At 45.9% G+C, this 18064-nt stretch overlaps 1 protein-coding gene across 1 annotated transcript; it reads left to right on the top strand.

Annotated features, from left to right (window-relative positions):
• Positions 1-28: 28 nt before the first annotated feature.
• Positions 29-18040, top strand: TSTD2 (thiosulfate sulfurtransferase like domain containing 2). The gene is made up of 9 exons (XM_055790203.1): positions 29-250; positions 557-879; positions 1904-2012; positions 3696-3821; positions 8598-8703; positions 10394-10512; positions 11159-11317; positions 12260-12398; positions 13695-18040. The coding sequence occupies exons 1-9, from the start codon at positions 146-148 to the stop codon at positions 13952-13954; spliced, it is 1446 nt and encodes a 481-aa protein (XP_055646178.1). The 5' UTR covers positions 29-145; the 3' UTR covers positions 13955-18040.
• Positions 18041-18064: the final 24 nt, after the last annotated feature.

The following is an 18064-nucleotide window of genomic DNA, read 5'->3' on the forward strand; positions in this document are numbered from 1 at the left end:
CTCTCCGCTCGCCGCTCGTGGTGAGCGCCGGCCTGGAGGACTTCCGGGGCTTTGTGCTGGTGGGGGTGGGGCGCGCCCGGTGCGGAGGGAAACCGGGCGTTTCGCGGGCGACGGGGCCCCTCTCCCTGCCCAGCCGCCTGAGGAGATGGTGCCGGGTGAGGCATCGCCGCCCGGCCCGGGATCGCCGCGGGGCCGCGCCGCAGTCGAGGCGATCGCTGCCAGGAAGCAGCGCGCCTTCGCCCGGAGGAAGGTGGGTCAGCACCGGGCGCCCGGCTCTGTGGCTCCCCGGCCTGAGGAGCCCGGCTCTGCGGCTCCCCGGCTCTGCGGCCCCCGGCCTGAGGAGCCCGGCTCTGCGGCCCGCCCGGCTCTGCGGGTCCCGGCCTGAGGCCCACTGCTGGCGCTGCCGTCGGCATCAGCTACCCTCGGATCGAGGAGAGGCGGCCGGCGTTGCCGGGCGGACCTCGGGGTCGGTCTCCGGGCCCGGTATGTGGGTTGGGGGGGGGGGGTGTCCCGGGCAGGAGCGCTGATAACGGGTGGCGCTTGCGGTGCGTTACAGGCCTTCTCCCTCTTCGTCAAAGCAAAGGAAGTGCCGGCCCCAACCCCGTGTCCCGCCGGCGGAGAGGGCGTGCGGTGGCGGTGCTGCCGCCAGGCCTTTGAAGAGCTCTCCGGCATTCACAGGCATGTGGCTCTGCAACACGCTGGAGACATCGGGCAGCAGGCAGGGCTGACTGCAAAGCAGGCAGCTGCTGAATTGAGCCCCTCGAGCAACCCAGCTGCTGCGGGCAACGCAGACAGGCTAAATGGGCACTCTCATAGCAGTCCCGAGATCTCCTGTACACTCCCAGACACAAGCCACGTTAGCTATGATGATCTGACAAGGTAAGAATGTTCTTTGGCAGTATGGAAATTCAGTACAGGCCAGGAGTGGGGTGTTGGACTGCTTACACTTTGCATGAGCTTCTACCACTATCGCTTTTTGTGAAGTTCAGTCAAGTGATACTTTAAATATATAGAAGGAGTCTTCCCTCATATTCCATTAGGTCTTCAGATGCTTTGAATACCTTTCTGAGATACTCCAGGAGTCACTTGGTTTGTTTGAATTCCTTTAACAACTGCTCACACCTATACAAAACATGGAAGTTACTGCAGTGCTTGTTAAAGAAGTAGACACACTGCATTTTTGTGACAGTAAACGTGGGAACTTTGGAGGATGAAACAATCAGAGCTATATCATCGCACATTGTTAGAGCAGACCTGTACAGGCATTACTCGACAGCTTAGAACCGTAAGGAAGGACAGTAACAGAAAAGAGCAGAAGCAGAGTATGCTCTGTGCAGGTCCCTTTGCTTGTTCAAGTACCTTAGGGCCTTGTTAGTTCTGAATAAATAGGTTTACAAAAATGTTTCTAACTGAGGGTTTGGCTTGTGCTGCTCAGAGTGCTGGCACATACAATCTCCCTGAAAAATCTGGCTTTTTAAGTTTTAATAGCTGAAGCACTTGAGTTTTCAAGTGCATGTTTGTCAGATTAAGCATTTAATAGGACGCTTATGTGCACAGAAAACAGCAGTTCTTCTGTCCTGTGTGTTGAGAGAAACTTGAGCAGAGCACACAGTAGGCTGCTGACAGAGATGTCCCGTGTAGCACAGATGAGTTCATTTTGTAACCAATACCAAGAACTAGGAATGCAGGAGCTTTTGAGTTCATATTTTTTCTTCTTGAAATAAATCAAACTTGGCAGTGCTAATCCCTCCAAAGTCTGTTTGTTGTTTAGTTTTGTTTTCCTCCTCACATCTGCCAGAAGAAAATTGTCCACATTTGAATGGTTACTGTTAATAGTATATTTTTTGGCTTTCAACCCTAACATCCTTTTCCTATTTGTTCATCTTTGCCATGCTATGGACAGCAAGGTAGGAGAAGTACTTCTGTATTACTGTTACTGTGAGGTGAAGGATCCAGAGAAGCTCTGTGCTTGGCAAAAGGCTTTGTGCCAGCATCTGCATCTCACTGGCAAGGTAAGGTTTTAAGCAATGGTTGTATTCTTAACCAAAAAATTTTTGCTTAGGTCAGGATGGTGGGGCATGTGGAGAACCAAGCGTTTTGCATCAGAATGTGCTAGTCTGTTATGATCCCATTAAGAAAGGCACTTGGAGTCTCTAAAGTATCCTTTTAAATGCTAATTAAGAGCTAAGGCTCCAAGAAAAGAAAATAATACAGCTCATCTTATATGCCTTTCAATGCTAGGAACCCTGACTTGTGCAGCATTGAGCGAGCCTCTGATCCACACACAGCACACTGTGCAAACCCTGTCCTTGCAGGAGTTACCCCATTTCCATCATTCAAACTGTTACAAACGTGGGGTTTTTTTACAGGAAGACAAGTCTTTTCACACTCTTACCGTCAAACAGAAAAGATTTTCACATTAGAACTTCTTGATGCACTTCTAGATAAAGGCAAGAACATGCAGGTGGCATAATCACTGGTACCAAGAGGGAGCTGTGTGCAGGCATCTCTGCTGGAATTATCAGGCTGGGTTTATCCTGTGGTTGAAGGATGCATGCACAGCACAACACAGCCTGAAGGTCAAGCTGGAGGTGCAGTGCTACGCAGCATGGATCTGGGCTTGCTCCGTTCAACTGTTAAAGTGTATTACTGGCTCCTCAATGTGCGATGGTCTTCCAGTCAGAATCACTACACCAAGCCGTAATCCATACTGTCAGGAATGAGATGAAAGCAACTGACACCTTAGACCACACCACAGAATAGCAGTGCTCATTTCTGCACAGAGTCTTTATTCTTTTCATTCCTGGCAGATCAGACAAGGAGGCAAGCTGGCTTATCTAGCAGGCCTCTTGAGGCTATGGGCAAAGGTGAATATTAGCCTCACGAAGCTGGTGTTCCTAGGCTGTCTGTGTGGAGAAGTATTTTTCAAGAGGGCAACTCAGAGCAGGAGACTTTTATCTTTGGCTTGTCTTCCTAGAGTAGCTTCTTTTCTTTGCTTCTGCTAGTGGTAGGCACCTTTACTGTTCTGTATCAGCACAGGTCTGGGGTTGAAATGTCCTGATGCATTCACTTGTTCTTTTGCTCAGCTATCTTGTCTGGTGGTTGGTATTCTCAATTTTTTTGTTTTGTTTGTTTTTCATCTCCAAGACAGGTACAGCATTTGCCTTCTCAACCAGCTGATTTTTTTCCTTGCCTCTAACATTTAGTCTGGGGTTTTTTTCACTAATTCAGAGGTTTTGTTCATTTGTCAGTGCTGGAGATAAAATGACTCACAATGAAATTTAATATTACTTGCAATAATATGCATATTCACATTTTCCTTTTAGCTATGTGAGTCATTGGGCGCAATCCCATTGTTTTTCTGGAGGCAGACTTCCAATGGGAATTTTAATGTTGACTGCAGGGTTTGTCTGTTAACCCGTTAGCTTTTCTCTGTTTATTGCACAAACTTTTCTGACTGTCTTGATGTCATTCTTTTGAAATGGCTCAAAAATAATTACTCTGGTTTTGTTTCTATTTTCTTTGCTGTCTTCTTTATGTTAAACTTTAGTATAAACATCTTTTCCTTTCTCACTGGTTTCTTTTCTGAACATATGTGTCTGCTTTTTGTTACCCAGTGATATTTTGCTAATTTCACTGTGATCTGTTTTTGCTGTTATTGAGCCTTAGCCTCAGCTTCTCCTCTTGCCTTCTAGGTACGAGTTGCTTCAGAAGGAATTAATGGGACAGTTGGTGGAAGCAAAGTAGCTACCAATCTCTACATTGAAGTTATGCTTTCCCAGCCTCTGTTCAAAGACATTTTGTGTCAAGAGGATTTCAAGGTATGAAAAAATAGTTTCCACATAGACATTGCTAATGCAGGACATATAGTTTTTGAGAAATAAGCACATTGCTTGTTAGAATCATAGAACCATTTAGGTTGGAAAAGACCTTCAAGATCATTGAGTCCAGCTGTTAACTCAGCACTGCCAAACCACATCCCTAAGCACCGCATCTACATGTTTTTAAAACACCTCCAGGGATGGTGATTCCACCACCTCCCTGGGCAGCCTGTTCCAATGCTTCACCACACTTTCAGTGAAGAAAGTTTTCATAATCTCCAATCTAAACCTCCCCTGGCGCAACTTGCAGCTGTTTCCTCTTATCCTGTCACTTGTTACCTGGGAGAAGAGACCAACCCCCACCTGCCCACAGCCTCCTGTCAGGCAGCTGTAGAGAGCAGCAAGGTCCCCCCTGAGCCCCCTCCTTTCCAGACTGAACACCCCAGTTCCCTCAGATGCTCCCCACAAGACCTGTGCCCCAGCCCCTTCCCCAGCCCCGCTGCCCATCTCTGGACGGTCACTGCCCTGGTCCTGCTGGCCACACTGCTGGGGACACCAGCCAGGGTGCTGCTGGCCGCCTGGGCCCCCTGGGCACACTGCTGGCTCCTGCCCAGCCGGCCGTCACCCAGCACCCGCAGGCCCTTTCCCACCAGGCCCTTTCCAGCCGCTCTGCCCCAGCCTGTAGCGCTGCGTGGGGCTGGTGTGACCCAAGGGCAGGACCCGGCGCTGAGCCCTGCTGAACCTCACACGACTGGCCTGGGCCCATCGCTCCAGCCTGCCCAGGTCCCTCTGCAGAGACTCCTGCCCTGAGGCAGGTCAACACCCCTGTCCAACTTGGTGCCATCTGCAAACTGACTGAGGGTGCATTTGGTCCCCTCATCCAGGTTGTCAATAAGAGGACTGGCCCCAGCACTGAGCCCTGGGGAACACCACTTGTGACCAGCTGCCAGCTGGGTGCAGCTCCACTCACCATCACTTGTTGGGCTTGGCCATTCAGCCAGTTTTTACCCAGCGAAGAGTACACCCATCCAAGTCCTGAACAGTCAGTTTTTCCAGGAGAATGCTGTGGGAGGTGGTGTCAAAGGCTTTACTAAGGTCCAGGTAGACAACATACACAGCCTTTCCGTCATGCACTAGGTGGGTCATATTGTCATAGAAGGAGATCAGGTTCATCAAGCAGGACCTGCCTTCCATAACCCCATGGTGGCTGGGCCTGATCCCCTGGTTGTCCTGCACGTGCTGCATGATGGCACTCAGGATGATCTGCTCCATAACCTTCCCCAGCACTGAGGTCAGGCTGACAGGCCTGTGGTTTCCTGGATCCTCCTTCCTGCCCTTCTTGTAGATGGGTGTCACACGGGCTAACCTCCAGCCTGCTGGGACCTCCCCGGTTAGCCAGGGCTGCTGATAAGTGATGGAGAGTGGCTTGGCCAGCTCCTCCACCAGTCCCTCAGTACCTTTGTGTGGGTCCTGGCCAGCCCAGTAGATTTGTGCGCATCTAAGTGGAGCAGCAGGTCACTGGCTGTTTTCTCCTGGGCTGTGGGGACTTCATTCTGCTCCTCCTCATTCCTGTCTTCCAGCTCAAGGGGCTGAGTTCCCAGAGGGAAGTTGGTCTTGCTATTAAAGACTAAGGCAAAGAAAGCATCAATACCTTGTCCTTTGTCGCAGTGTTCCCCCCCTGCATCCAGTGAAGGATGAAGATCATCATCCTTGGCCCTCCTTTTGTTACTAACATATTTGTGAAAACATCTTTTGTTATCTTTCACGGCAGTGGCCAGCCTGAGCTCTAGCTGGGCTTTCACCTCTCTAATCTTCTCTGTGCATAACCTCATGACATTCTTGTAGTCCTCCAGAGTTGCCTGCCCCTTCTTCCAGAGATGCTAAACTCTCCTTTTCTCTGCCGAATCCCAGCCAAAGCTCTCTGTTCAGCCAGGTCGGCCTTCTCCCCCGCTGGCTTGTCTTCCAGCACATGGGCATGGCCTGATCCTGCACTTTTAAGACTTCCTTCATGAAGAATGTCCAGCCTTCCTGGACCCCTTGGCCCTTCAGAACTATCTTTGAAGGGACTCTGTCAAACAGGCTATTAAACAAGCCAAAGTCAGCTCTCCAGAAGTCCAAGGTAGCAGTTCTGCTGACCCCCCCTCCTTCTCTGAGAATTGAAAACTCTCAGCATCTCATGATCACTATGCCCAAGATGTCCTCTGACCACCACATCACCCACCAGTCCTTCCCTGTTCACAAACAGCAGGTCCAGGGATGCCCGGCTCCCTGCCCAGCTGTGCCAGTAAGTTGTCTTCCACACACCCCAGGAACCCCGCAGACTGTTTCCTCTCTGCTCTGTGGTGTTTCTAGCAGACACCTGGTAGGTTGAAGTCCCCCACAAGAACAAGGGCTAGTGGTCATGAGACTTCTCCCAGCTGCTTGTAGAATGTTTTGTCTGCCTCTTCATGCTGGTTGGGTGGTCTATAACAGACTCCCACCAGGGTATCCACCTTGTTGGCCCTTCCCCTGATCCTTACCCATAACCACTCAACCCTACTGTCACCATCATTCAGCTCTAGGCAGTCGAAACTTTCCCTGACACACAGAGCTACCCCACCGCCTCTCCTCCCTTGCCTGGCCCTTCTGAAGAGTTTGCAGCCGCCCACTGCAGCACTCCAGTCATGAAAGTAATCCCACCGTGTTTCTGTGACAGCGATAATGTCATAGTCTTCCTGCTGCACAGTGGCTTCCAGCCTCTCCTGTTTGTTGCCCATGCTTTGGGCATTGGCATAGATAGACTTCAGCTGTGCTATCGATCTCTCCTGCAGCCCTGGCATGCCGCCCCCAGGCTCATTTCTGATGAGCTTGGTTTTACTCCCTTCCCCCTTCCAATCCAGTTTAAGGCTCTCTCAATGAGCCCTGCTAACTTCTGGCCTAGGATACTTTATGGCCTTTGAGACAGGTGAACCCCATCTGTTGCCAGCAGGCCTGATAGTATTACTTTTGCTCTAGCAGTTCTGCTTTCCCAGTACTGATCTAAGCCATGGCTTCCTAACCTTACTTTGCTGAGATATCTCTACCTGTTTTCACCAGCAGTAGCAGTTACCATGAGCAGTGATAGCAGCTGTTACAAGCTTTGGCAGCTATGGGTGCAGCTGGAAAGCCTCCCATACAGGTGAATGAAGGAGTGTGCTTCAGCCCCACCGTTCTTCAATAAGCATTTACTCCAATTTGAGTACTGAATCCAAGGCATCACAACATACACTTACCCAAGCAAAGTATTCCTGCACTCTCCTCTTCACCCTGATTTGAGATCCTTGCCTAGAAGCCTACAGGTGCAGGTTCATGCAGGCTTTGGCATCTGTGTGCACATGGTGCACTATCAGTTCCATGAATGGCATGTCTTCTAGAGAAAATACACAGGCAGAATCAAGAGGTTTCACCCAAATCCAGTTAGTGCCAGACTGGAGGAAGAGGTGCTAACTTCTGCTTGACCCTGAGCATATCTGCTGATTGCTGTCTTCAGATAGTGATGGCAGCTGTGGCTGGCACTGTATGGCACTCTGGTAGGCTTTTGCTGCTCCAGTACTGTAGGTACTGGTTTCTCTGTGAGGAAGGAAAGCAGCTGCTTTTACAGCATTTTTCTTTTCCACACAGTTCTGTTTGCAGGTAGTACTGTTTTTTTCCCCATAAATAACTAGATCAAAGGAGTTAGCAAAACTTGCAAAAATAAAATCCTATGTAGAGCTGCTGTGCTGATTCAGTCTTACTTTTTTAACTGTCTGTTATGCTTGGCTGAGTTTCAGCAGTAAGTGACCTGTTAGTTACAGTCATGTGTAGATGCAAAAACAGAACAGGGATGGAATTTTATCTTGACCTTGGCAAAGCCTCCAACCCTGCATGATCTCTCTGGGAATCAGCATTCATGCATTAGTACATTAGTACATATGCCATGAAGACATGGGCATAGAGGAGTGAAAATTGTGCCTGGGGCTATGAAAATACCCAGTGGCCACTGTAGTTGCTGCAGACTGATTTCTGTGATAGTTGGGGCAGTGCTGCACAGCACTGGACTTTTGTTTATTTGCTTGATGGTGCCTAAGCCATGTTTGAGGCTCAGCCCTGCAGAAATTCTCCCTCCCTGTCACCTGCAGTGGGGGTGCCTACCAAAAAGGGTTTGCCGAGACCTCCAAAGGGGAAATACTGCGCTTGAGTTTGGTGGGGAGAGGGGTGTCAGACTCCACCGGTAAGAAATCTTGAGCCTGGCTGACATCCCATATGTCTCTTTGATGCCCATGAACCACTGCAGTTCCTATCGTACATGTCATGACTGGAGGCCTAGCTGTGCTTGTGTCAGAGGGGCTGAAGAGCACTGCAGGGCCCAGATGTGTCAATATGATCCATCACTGGAGAACGTTATTTAATATTCCTCTAAGGGTCAGCATGCTCTGCAGAGGCTTTGACTTTCTCATGACAGGTGCTAGTGACAGTTTCTGACTAAGATCTGTTCTCCTTCCCACTCCTCAGTAACTCTGCACCTCATGCCAAGTGGTGCCTGTCTCACCTGCAGAGTAGTCATTAGACCTAAGACACCTGTCTGCCAGGCTGCAGTAGGGGCTCGCTGCCTAAACCTCAGGATTTAGAGTGTGGTTTTCATCAGGAGAAACATTTCTTTCCCTCAGCCACAGAGACACTTTCATATTCTACTGAGCTGTAGAAATCAAAGTGAGTGCATAATTTTTATCTTGACACCTGGAAAATTTTGGTGGATTGTTTTTGTGTTTAATTTCCTAGAGCAGTGCAGGAGGAGCTCACTGTTTCCCAGATCTTCGCGTTGGAGTATTCAAAGAAATTGTACCTATGGGCATTGATCCAAAGATAGTGTCTTATAAAGAAACTGGTAAGTTGATTTAATGAATAATAAAGCCTCTCACTCAAGTGAGAGTTAAGTGAAGAAAAAAGTACCTTAATGAAGGGTGTTTCCTTCTGCACAGTGGCCAGGACAGAGGAGAAATAGATAGGGAAACTGATTTTTTACAGGTAGTCAAAAGTTACTGGTGCAGGAAATTTGCTGGCCTAAGTTTTGTTTTGCTAAGTGTTGAGCTGCCTCAAAAAGCTTTAGAATTAACTTTCTGTTTTGTGGGAAACAGTAATAGTTCAAATGACATCCAGCAATTACCTTGTTTTGGGGTAGGGACGTGGCTTGTACTTGAGTCAGCGGGGTAAGTCATTGGACACCTGCTAAAGGCAGATGTAAGGTGAAATGCATGATGGTTAGGAAGGATATTTCAATGAATATATTCATATTTGTTCTAAATATTCTGTAGGGGCTTGAGACTGCTCAGGAATCATATCCTATAAAGAGCTCCAGTGCTCTCTCATTGTGATTAGCCTGCAGCAAGAATCAAACTGATACAGGGAGACTGTATAGGGAGAGCTTTCCATGGAGTCTTCTTGTGGATCCAGTGGATTCTGGTGCTGTGGATGCTGAGACCTTTTTTTTATTATTATCTTTTTAGAAAAAGTGCTAGAATTCCACTGAAGCATACAGTTATATACATGTTCCTATGTTAGGGACTGCTGACTTGGCTTTTGTTGAAATTAACAGCCATGCTCCTGCCTTTCACACTAAAGCAGAGCCAAGTTCTGCATCAGGTTCATGCCACTCCCCTAATACAGGCTGCATTTATTTTCTGCTCTCTGTAGCTGCTTAGTATGGATTGTGCTTGGTAAGATGTTACTAGCTATGCATCAGCTATGAGGACACTTACGTAGGTGGTAAGCAGGAGCACAGCAAAGAGCAATTAACAGAGCAGTTTTGAACTTTTTTATTCCACCAAGTTCTGTGGGTGGTAAATTTCTACAGCATCTTTTTGTGGTTTTGGCAGAGGATTATTTTTCCCCCTTTTTTTTTTGGCAGTTTGTGGGATGTGTGTTTGGATCTTTCTTTCATTTTTTTCCCTTTTTCCTCCTATTTTACAGCACTTTATGGAGATGGTTCCCATTACTCTGGCAGGTTGCTTGTGGGGTTATTTGTTAATAAAGTAAGGGATTTTGGTGATGTGGGTTTTTTTGTTTTTCAGTAGGTTGGGAGTCCTAAGCCCTGAGCAACCTGAAACCTGAGAAACTTAATGTAAATTGAAGTTGTACTGAAAGTAATACATGCTTATGGAAATTTTCCATTTTTATCAACAAGAAGAGTTTCATTGAAAAAAATGCATTTCTGTACTCTTCTGCGCCTCCAGATTTAATGGCAGATGAGCAAAGGGAAGGGAAGCGTTTTTTCACTCTTTCATTTGCAGCTGTAGGAATTGCCAGGGGGATGTAACAAAGATCATAGAGACAGGCGCCTGTCTGCTGCTTCTTCTGTCATGTGGAACCGTGTTGTCTTTTCTTTTATATGCCAATAGGAAGCCAAACGTGGATAAACTTGGCTGGTTGAGTTGGGATGAAAAGTCTGTGAACCATCACAAAAAAGTTTTGTTTGGAAATCTGAGGAGAATCTTCATCAGCAAGATCATATGTAACATTGTTTTACAGTTCTGCTTCTCACTGCTTTCTCTTTTATTTTTCTTTTTTTGTTGTTAAAGGAATCCATTTATCCCCTAAGGAATTTCATAGAGAAGTAGAACAGTATTTGTCTCAGGCCAGTCAAGGACAAAGTGATACCATCTTGCTGGACTGTAGGAATTTCTATGAAAGTAAAATAGTAAGTGTTGTTTGCCTGGTTCTTGCAGTGTGTAACAGGTGTTGGGGGGGGAAGCATTTCACATTGTGAGGGTCTAACCTTGCTGGAAGAAGAGAGTCCATATTCCAGATTGACCATAATATGAACAAAGTTCAGTTTAGTAATGAATATTAGACACGAGCAGCAGAGGACCTGCTTAGCAGCTCAGCATGGAGCCTGCCTGGCTGAGTGCATATACAGCTTGGGGCAGGAAGAAGACAAAGTGGTCCATACAAGATCAGCAGTGAATACCATACAGCTTGAAGCAGAAGTAGCTTAATTTGTAAGGATGTTTTTTAGCATTTTTGCCTTGTCCCATATGTCAAAAAGAATAGAGGCATTCTGCTGTCACACCCATCAGCCTTCCTGCGGTGCTCGTCCTCTCTCTGACTGTTCTGCTTATTTCCCTCTTTTATGTTTGAATGAGGAGACATGCTGTGTCCAGAATCCTCTTACATATTTTAACAGGTATTTTGATGCATAAATGCAGCTGAGGAACTGCTGAAAGCAGTTGCAGTCAGCTGAGTGTTTTGGCCCAAAGGTTTGTTACTTCCTCTAGTTCGAGGCACATACCTTACCACATAAGACTGCTTGTAACTAGTTGCATAGCCATCTGTTGTTGTTGCAGGGACATTTCCAAGGTTGTCTGGCTCCAGATATCAGGAAGTTCAGCTATTTTCCCAGCTACATAGATGAAAACCTGGAGATTTTTAAAGATAAGCGTGTCCTGATGTACTGCACAGGAGGGATTCGTTGTGAAAGAGGTTCTGCTTACCTACAGAGCAAGGTGAGATGTCATTCTGAGGACACAAGTGTTGGAGAGTTGAGACTGCTTTAAGAGCCGCTGTCTTTTGCTGGTAAATTCTTACTGAGCACAAACTGCTCAATGAGCAGGTGGTGAGATAAATGTCTCTGACGCACGCTTGCATTATACTGACTGTCAAGGACGTGGGTAGTTTAATGCAGCTCAGGATGATCTGCATGGACTAGTGTCACAGCAGTGACTGCTCTGTGAAAATAATTATATAACCCATTTGCCGAGAACAGTTATTTGTAAGACTGCCCTGCCCATTGTAGCAGTGTTTTAGGAGGGCTTGAGAGCATTCTGCAGTGTTTCCACAAGCTCTGACTAGGTTATGCTCTGTGGTCATTACTGCACAGTTTGAGCATCCCAGAGTGGAGAGAATCAGCCAGTCAGGGCTCTCCTGGTGTTACGGAATTAAATCCAGCACACTGCATTGTTCTAATTGTGCTTTCCATCCCACTCTTCTGGATCCTTCCCTCAAGGAGAAAGGGAACAGCATATATACATGTTCTCCAGAGATTTAAACCTTGATTGTTTTCTCTGCTGCACCAGTGCGAGCCTTGAGAAATTCTGCTCCTGTTAATAACTCACTACATAAAAACAGGGTAAGCAGTGGTTCACAGATGTTCAAAAGTGTTTGATCTGTGATGCAGCAAACCTCCCACAACTGAGGAAGCTGCCAGTCTTTTTTTGACTGTAACATTAAATGCACATTTGGGTTCATGTCATTGAGCCAGCATTGTGGAACTGCCCCGTAATCCCTGGTGACACTGCCTTGAGTTCTGTGTGCAGATGGTGCCATCTGATGGTCACTGAGAAGCTGCTGCTTTTCATTGACCTGGCATTTATATTTGCTTTGGGAACTCTGGCACACCACCACTGCTGCCATCTCCTTCAGCGTTTCTGCTAATATCCTTTAAACAGGCAGTATGCAGAGAGGTTTACCAGCTAAAAGGTGGAATTCACAAGTACCTGGAAGAGTTTCCAGATGGATTCTACAGAGGGAAGCTGTTTGTATTTGATGATCGTTACGCCATTTGTTCCAATGAAGATATCATCTCAGGTAGGATTAGATAATCTTAAGTGTAGAAGGCTGGGAAGCTATTGCAATCATTTCCACAGAGATGTGCAGGACAGGGGCAGCAAAACTGGTCTGTGTAGTTCCTCCTCATACTCACTTTGATCTTTTAGTGCCAGCACTTTTCACGATGATTATCAACCCTATGGCTTTAATACACTCAACAGAGCTCCCTAAAACTGGAGCAGCAGAAGAAAGCAGCCCCTGCAGAACAGCTGCTGTTATGAGCCATCTGCAGCTATGGAGATGTATGTAGAGCAGTACTGCTGTTGTTACCCACTTGTTGCCCACACTGCAGATCAGACTGTGGCTGGCCAAGTGATTGAAGCATTAAACAAGTATTTCTGCTGTTGGCTGCTCTCTGCTCCAGTAATCTCGTGGAACATCAGCACAGACTGCCAGGTGCTGGGAGAGTGGTGGCACTAGGCTCTACAGCACTTTGTTATTTTTATGCTTTAAAAGTTTCTGTAGCCTGCAGAATTAGTGACCTCTAGTTGAAGTTGTTAAGAACATTGCCTGGTCTTCTGGCTGGGTTTGCTCTTCAGATGCTACAAATTAAATATGTTTTCTTCTTCTCAGTTGCCAGGTATAAATAGATGGAATTTGGCTCTAGGCTTTTTTAGGAAGCCATGCTGTTTTTTCTTTCTCTGAGTGGGTAACATTTTGAGCATAACCTCCCATTCCTCCTCTGCAGTTACCATATACATCTCGAAGGTGCCTGGTGTGGTGTAGAAACAGAGCACACTCTGGATACATCACAGCCATCCCTACAGAAGTTTCAAGGGGAAGCGCTGGGGTAGGCACCTTCTTGATGGTACAGCTAAACTGGGCTGTAGCTTTCAGCTAAAGGGTTAAAACCTGTCTGATGTGGTAGAAGGACATCACCAGGGCTGCAGATGACTTCCCATCTGCACAAACCATCGCTTTTAGGTGGAAGGAAGTCCTGTGGCACCCTGTTCCCCAGCAGGCAGTGTTTCTGTGTACTGGCTTAATTACCACCACCATTTGGCAGCAACAATAACCAGAACTAGAGGAAGCACTAGTGAGCACTTTCTCCTTTTCCTGAGAGACAGCTGTCCTAAGTTTTTACAGCAAGATCAGCAGCTTAGAAATGAACTAGGTTCTAAAAGATCAAGCTAAATGGTCATTTAAAACCTGGAATACAATAGATATCTACTTAAATGAGAGCTGGCAGCCCCCTGGTGCCACAGAGAATCCTCTGCAAGGGGGACAGATGGAGGTGTGTGGGTGTTTTAACTTTTTCTTTTCTCCTCCCTCCAGCATGCAGATACTGTGGGACACTGTGGGACCAGTATAAACTTTGTTCCAGCCCGCACTGCCGGCAGCTTGTCCTGACATGTCCAAGTTGTCGAAACAAAGGTCTTACAGCTTGCTGTCCTGTTTGTCAAGAGAAAGAGCTCAAGGTGACTTCAATGGCTTCAGGACAAACACTTAAGGAGGAATGTGAATGTACAAAGAGACGGCCAAGGGTACCTATTGAATGTGTTTCAAAAAGGACACTAGACATAGGAAAAGATTAAGCTGTTTCATTAGCTAATCTGATGTGCTAATGCAAAGGGCTTCTATAACCAGATCCCTATCTGTTATTCAGTTAGGTTTGGAAATCATGGAAATTTTGAAAGTATTGTTCATATGCTGCCTTTAAGCCTGGAGTATGCCCTGAAAATCATTCGTTACTTGACTGTAAATTACAAGAGTGCCCAGCCCATCACCAGCACTACGGGATTCCTCTCCCTGGGTACAGTCTTGTAGCATGGCCTCTACCGTGGGGATTTTGGAGCAGAGTATGTGCAGTGGGACACAGCTGCTCACAATTCAAAAGAAACTGGAGGGACATAATAATTCCATTATTTTCTTTTTGTGTCGAGATGGATAGGTCTGACTTCTCTGTTGATCATGCATTTGGTTCAATAACTAGTGCTAGAGTATGAAAACAGCAGATGTATCACTTGGGTGTGGGTATGTGACCAGAATAGAGCTGAAGGTATTTTCCACATACATGCCATCTGCCTGCATCTCTTGCTTTATACCAGTGAGAAGCAAGGGGTAGTTACCTAAAGTCACTGACTTGACTGTTGTGTAAAACTGGTAGAAGGCAGCGTAAGGACCCCTCTTGCAACTGGAACAAAGGCCCACAGATACCATCTGCCTAGCTGTACTTGTGCATGACTTGTAGGATGAACAGCAAAAGTAATCCTCATTCCAGTGCTCTGTCTCCCCAGGAACAGTTGTTTCCCTGAACTTGTCAGTACATGCAATATCCAGGGCTCTGCTTGCACTAGAAAAAAATGACAGCTTGATTGGACCTGATGATCTTAAAGGTCTTTTCCAACCTAAATGATTCTTTGATTCTGAGACATACAGAGAGGGGAGTACAGAGACTGTCAAAATACCAGCATTAATGGCACTGGAAGTGATGCTGACATATGTGCATAAATGTCAGCAACAGCTACAAGAAGATTGCAAGATCCTTTATCCAAGTTAAATAATTCTAAGATTTGGGGAACCTTTGTGCTTTGTAAACGTGGTTTGAGTTTTTCAAAAGCTGTGAGATGTTTGTGCAATTTCCAGCTCTTAATAGTGGAGAAATTGTCTTTGAATTTGAAGGGATCCACAGCATATGAGCTCAAAATACTTTGCCTGCTGCTTTGTGTGCCTGACGCTGTAGAATGTACAGAAAGGTTTTATTAATAGTAGGAAATATGTCTTGACTGAAAAATGTCTTTGAAACTTACTGGCATTCTTGGTACTAAATAGTAGTTAGTCATTAGGAAATCAAAATCACTTACAGTTTTTAGGGAGTTTTCTACTGGCAACTGCTTTTAAAAGCAAGAAGGCATTTTACTCAGGTCTCTGCAGTTGTTTAACGACAGTTAGGGCAATGTTACTTTCATACTGATTGTAACTTTATCGCACAGCACTATGAATTCAGCAAGGCCTCACTGTTGGCTTGACAAGCAACTTAAAGATATCGGAAATGGTTCCATTAAAGCCATGGCAAGCATTTCTTCTTTCCTCAGTACTGCTACCAAGAAGTCAACGGTTTGGCAACTGTCTTTATGACCGTTCCCTTCATGAAGCAAAATTTTGAAAGGTAGGGACATGTCCTTTGGGAATCTTTCTAGGATGGTATTTGGAAATCTGGAACAATCCATACTGGAGAAAAAAATCAGAAAATGCCTGTCAGTAAACATCTTCAGCAGAAGTCTTAAGCAGTACCTATGGTACCCTGGTATCTTACCTCTCAGGCTTTGCTGGCCAGTTAACTTCTGTGCTTTTGAGGACTGGAATATTCGTGGAAAAACATGCAAGCTCTATTTGCAGGTCTGGTCTAGAGCACTGATGGAAGTGCCCCAACTTGCATATGATACTCTATTTTCTTCATATATTAGGCTAAAAAGAACACTATCGGCAAGTCTGGAACACTGTAATCTATTTGGAAGGCTGTTTCTATATCACTTACCAGTGCAGTTTACACTGTATTTTGTGTGTAAACTTCTGAAACTCCTCTATGATGATAAATAACTCTCAGTGCTTCCATTGTAATTTTTAAAGTAGTGCACAAATACACTTCACCTGTTATGTTGAAGGTGCTTAATTCTGCAGAGGTAAATGCTGAAACCTGCCTAGCTGTCTGCCACGTGGTTGACCTGGCTACAAGGTACAATTCTCCAAAGAGCTCCTGGCAGCTGGAGATTCTACCTCAAAGGCAGAGGGGAGCCACAGGGCCTCTTCTGGTCCTTGCTGCACTAAGGCAAGGGAGGAGACAGGTTGGAGATACACAGATGGAGGCCCATAAAGTAAGGTTCCCTCTGCTGCAGAGAGGGGGAAAAGTGGGTAAGAGACATCCTTAGCATCCCTCTTGCAAGTTAGCCCATGAGCAGCTTCTGTATCCCAGCTTCTGGATTAGTTTTGTCAGATGATTAATACAAATAAAGACTTGCCATATGAAATGCTGTGTGGTGGGACCCAGGCACCTCAGTGATAATGCCTGAGAGAAGGCACATTGGCTACAGGGGAGGTGAGAGTTAAGCAGGATTGGCTGTGACTGCCAGATGCTGCAGTCAGCAGATGGCTTTTTCCCCTTTTCCTGGAGAGCTGCTAGGACAGCTATCCATTTGCTCCTAAATACTACCATTTGTAGTTCAGTCACTGCACAGCTTGATGCCTTTCACTACAAAGCCTGATGCCTTGCAGCACAGCCTGTCAGTGCTGCACAGCTCTCACATGCATCTTTCTGCAAAGCAGCTCTATAAGGATCAGCCGAGGAACCTGGCATGATTCTGCCAGTTCGGTACGTTTGGGCTGCATGGTTAATCTGGATACTGCTACAGTGAAACAGAGGACAAAGTTATTGCTTTTTTTTTTTTTTTTTTTTTAAGGGCTGTTTTTTTTTCATTCAGAAAAACAATTCTCTTGTAGTGTCTATGGTAGTGCTCCCTGCTCTGCAGCTGCCTCTTCTTCTATGTCTGGCTTTTTTAGGATTTCCCAGGATAAGCTGCATTTATGTTCTTCTGAATCCAGCAGAAGAGTTGAGCTTCTACCATGCAAATCTGAGTAGACGGCTCAACTGAAACTGTGTCTCTGGTTTGATGATTTAGTTGACCATTTTGAAGTCTTTGTGGTGCATGTGGAAGAAAGAAGCTGCTAGTTTCTGACTTTTTTTTTTAAATAAGTTTTCAAGAATTTTTCTTCTGTATTAATTTTCTGATATAGAACTTGCAGGGTTGGGGGAAGAAGCTATAGTGAAGCATTTTATTTGCCACCACTGGTGCATTTATTAAGATTTGAAGAGCAAAAATATGTTTCCCACATTGCTGGAAGTATAGTGTTCTCTGCTTCATTGGTCAGAGCTAAATCATGGGTGGTATTTGCACACAAACTCTGAAGAAATCTGTGGGACTTTTGCTGGAATATGTGTAAAAGGCTGCAAAACTTCACTCGAGATGTATACAGACAGATTTCTAGCAAGTGAGAACATTATCTAGGACATACCATCATCAGACCAAGAATAAGGCTTCCATATGGCTTCTGCCAGGACACTCTTCCTACCAAGCAGGATCCCACCCGTGTTCATTAGCGGGAGTTTTGGATAGGATAGTGCTGGGTCCCATCCATGGCATGTCTGGGAGCTATGCAAGCCTGTATGGAATTCCTCCCAGGCTAGGTGATGGGTAGTAGACTATCTGACAAAGAACTGTCAGACTATATGCAAGAGTAGTTCACTTCACAGCTTTTCTAGCGCACAACATTTATTGTTGCATTTATGCAGACACTAGGGAGGGTAGTAAAATAAACAATCCCTAGCAGCACAAAATTTAATTAACGGACATAGCCATCTAAACAAAACAGTGAAGAGAGAGAATTTGACTTGTTGCCAGTGAGTGTCTGGACGTGTGCTTTTAACATTAGAAACGGAAGGGAATGGGGATTAGAAGAGAGGGCTCTAGTTTGCTGATCAGTTCAGCCATCTCTATGGGGTTAGGATTTGCATCATATCTCTAAAGGTGACTGTGTCCTTCAGACATGCATAGGATAGAAGGATATTGGCACATCCTAAACTGTTCAATTTTTGAGACTTTTATAATCAGTGGCCTTAAGTTCCATTTAATCAGGAGGTGGAGATCAAT

This window comes from Falco peregrinus, chromosome Z, assembly GCF_023634155.1.
Source record: "Falco peregrinus isolate bFalPer1 chromosome Z, bFalPer1.pri, whole genome shotgun sequence".
NCBI classification, from domain to species: domain Eukaryota; kingdom Metazoa; phylum Chordata; class Aves; order Falconiformes; family Falconidae; genus Falco; species Falco peregrinus.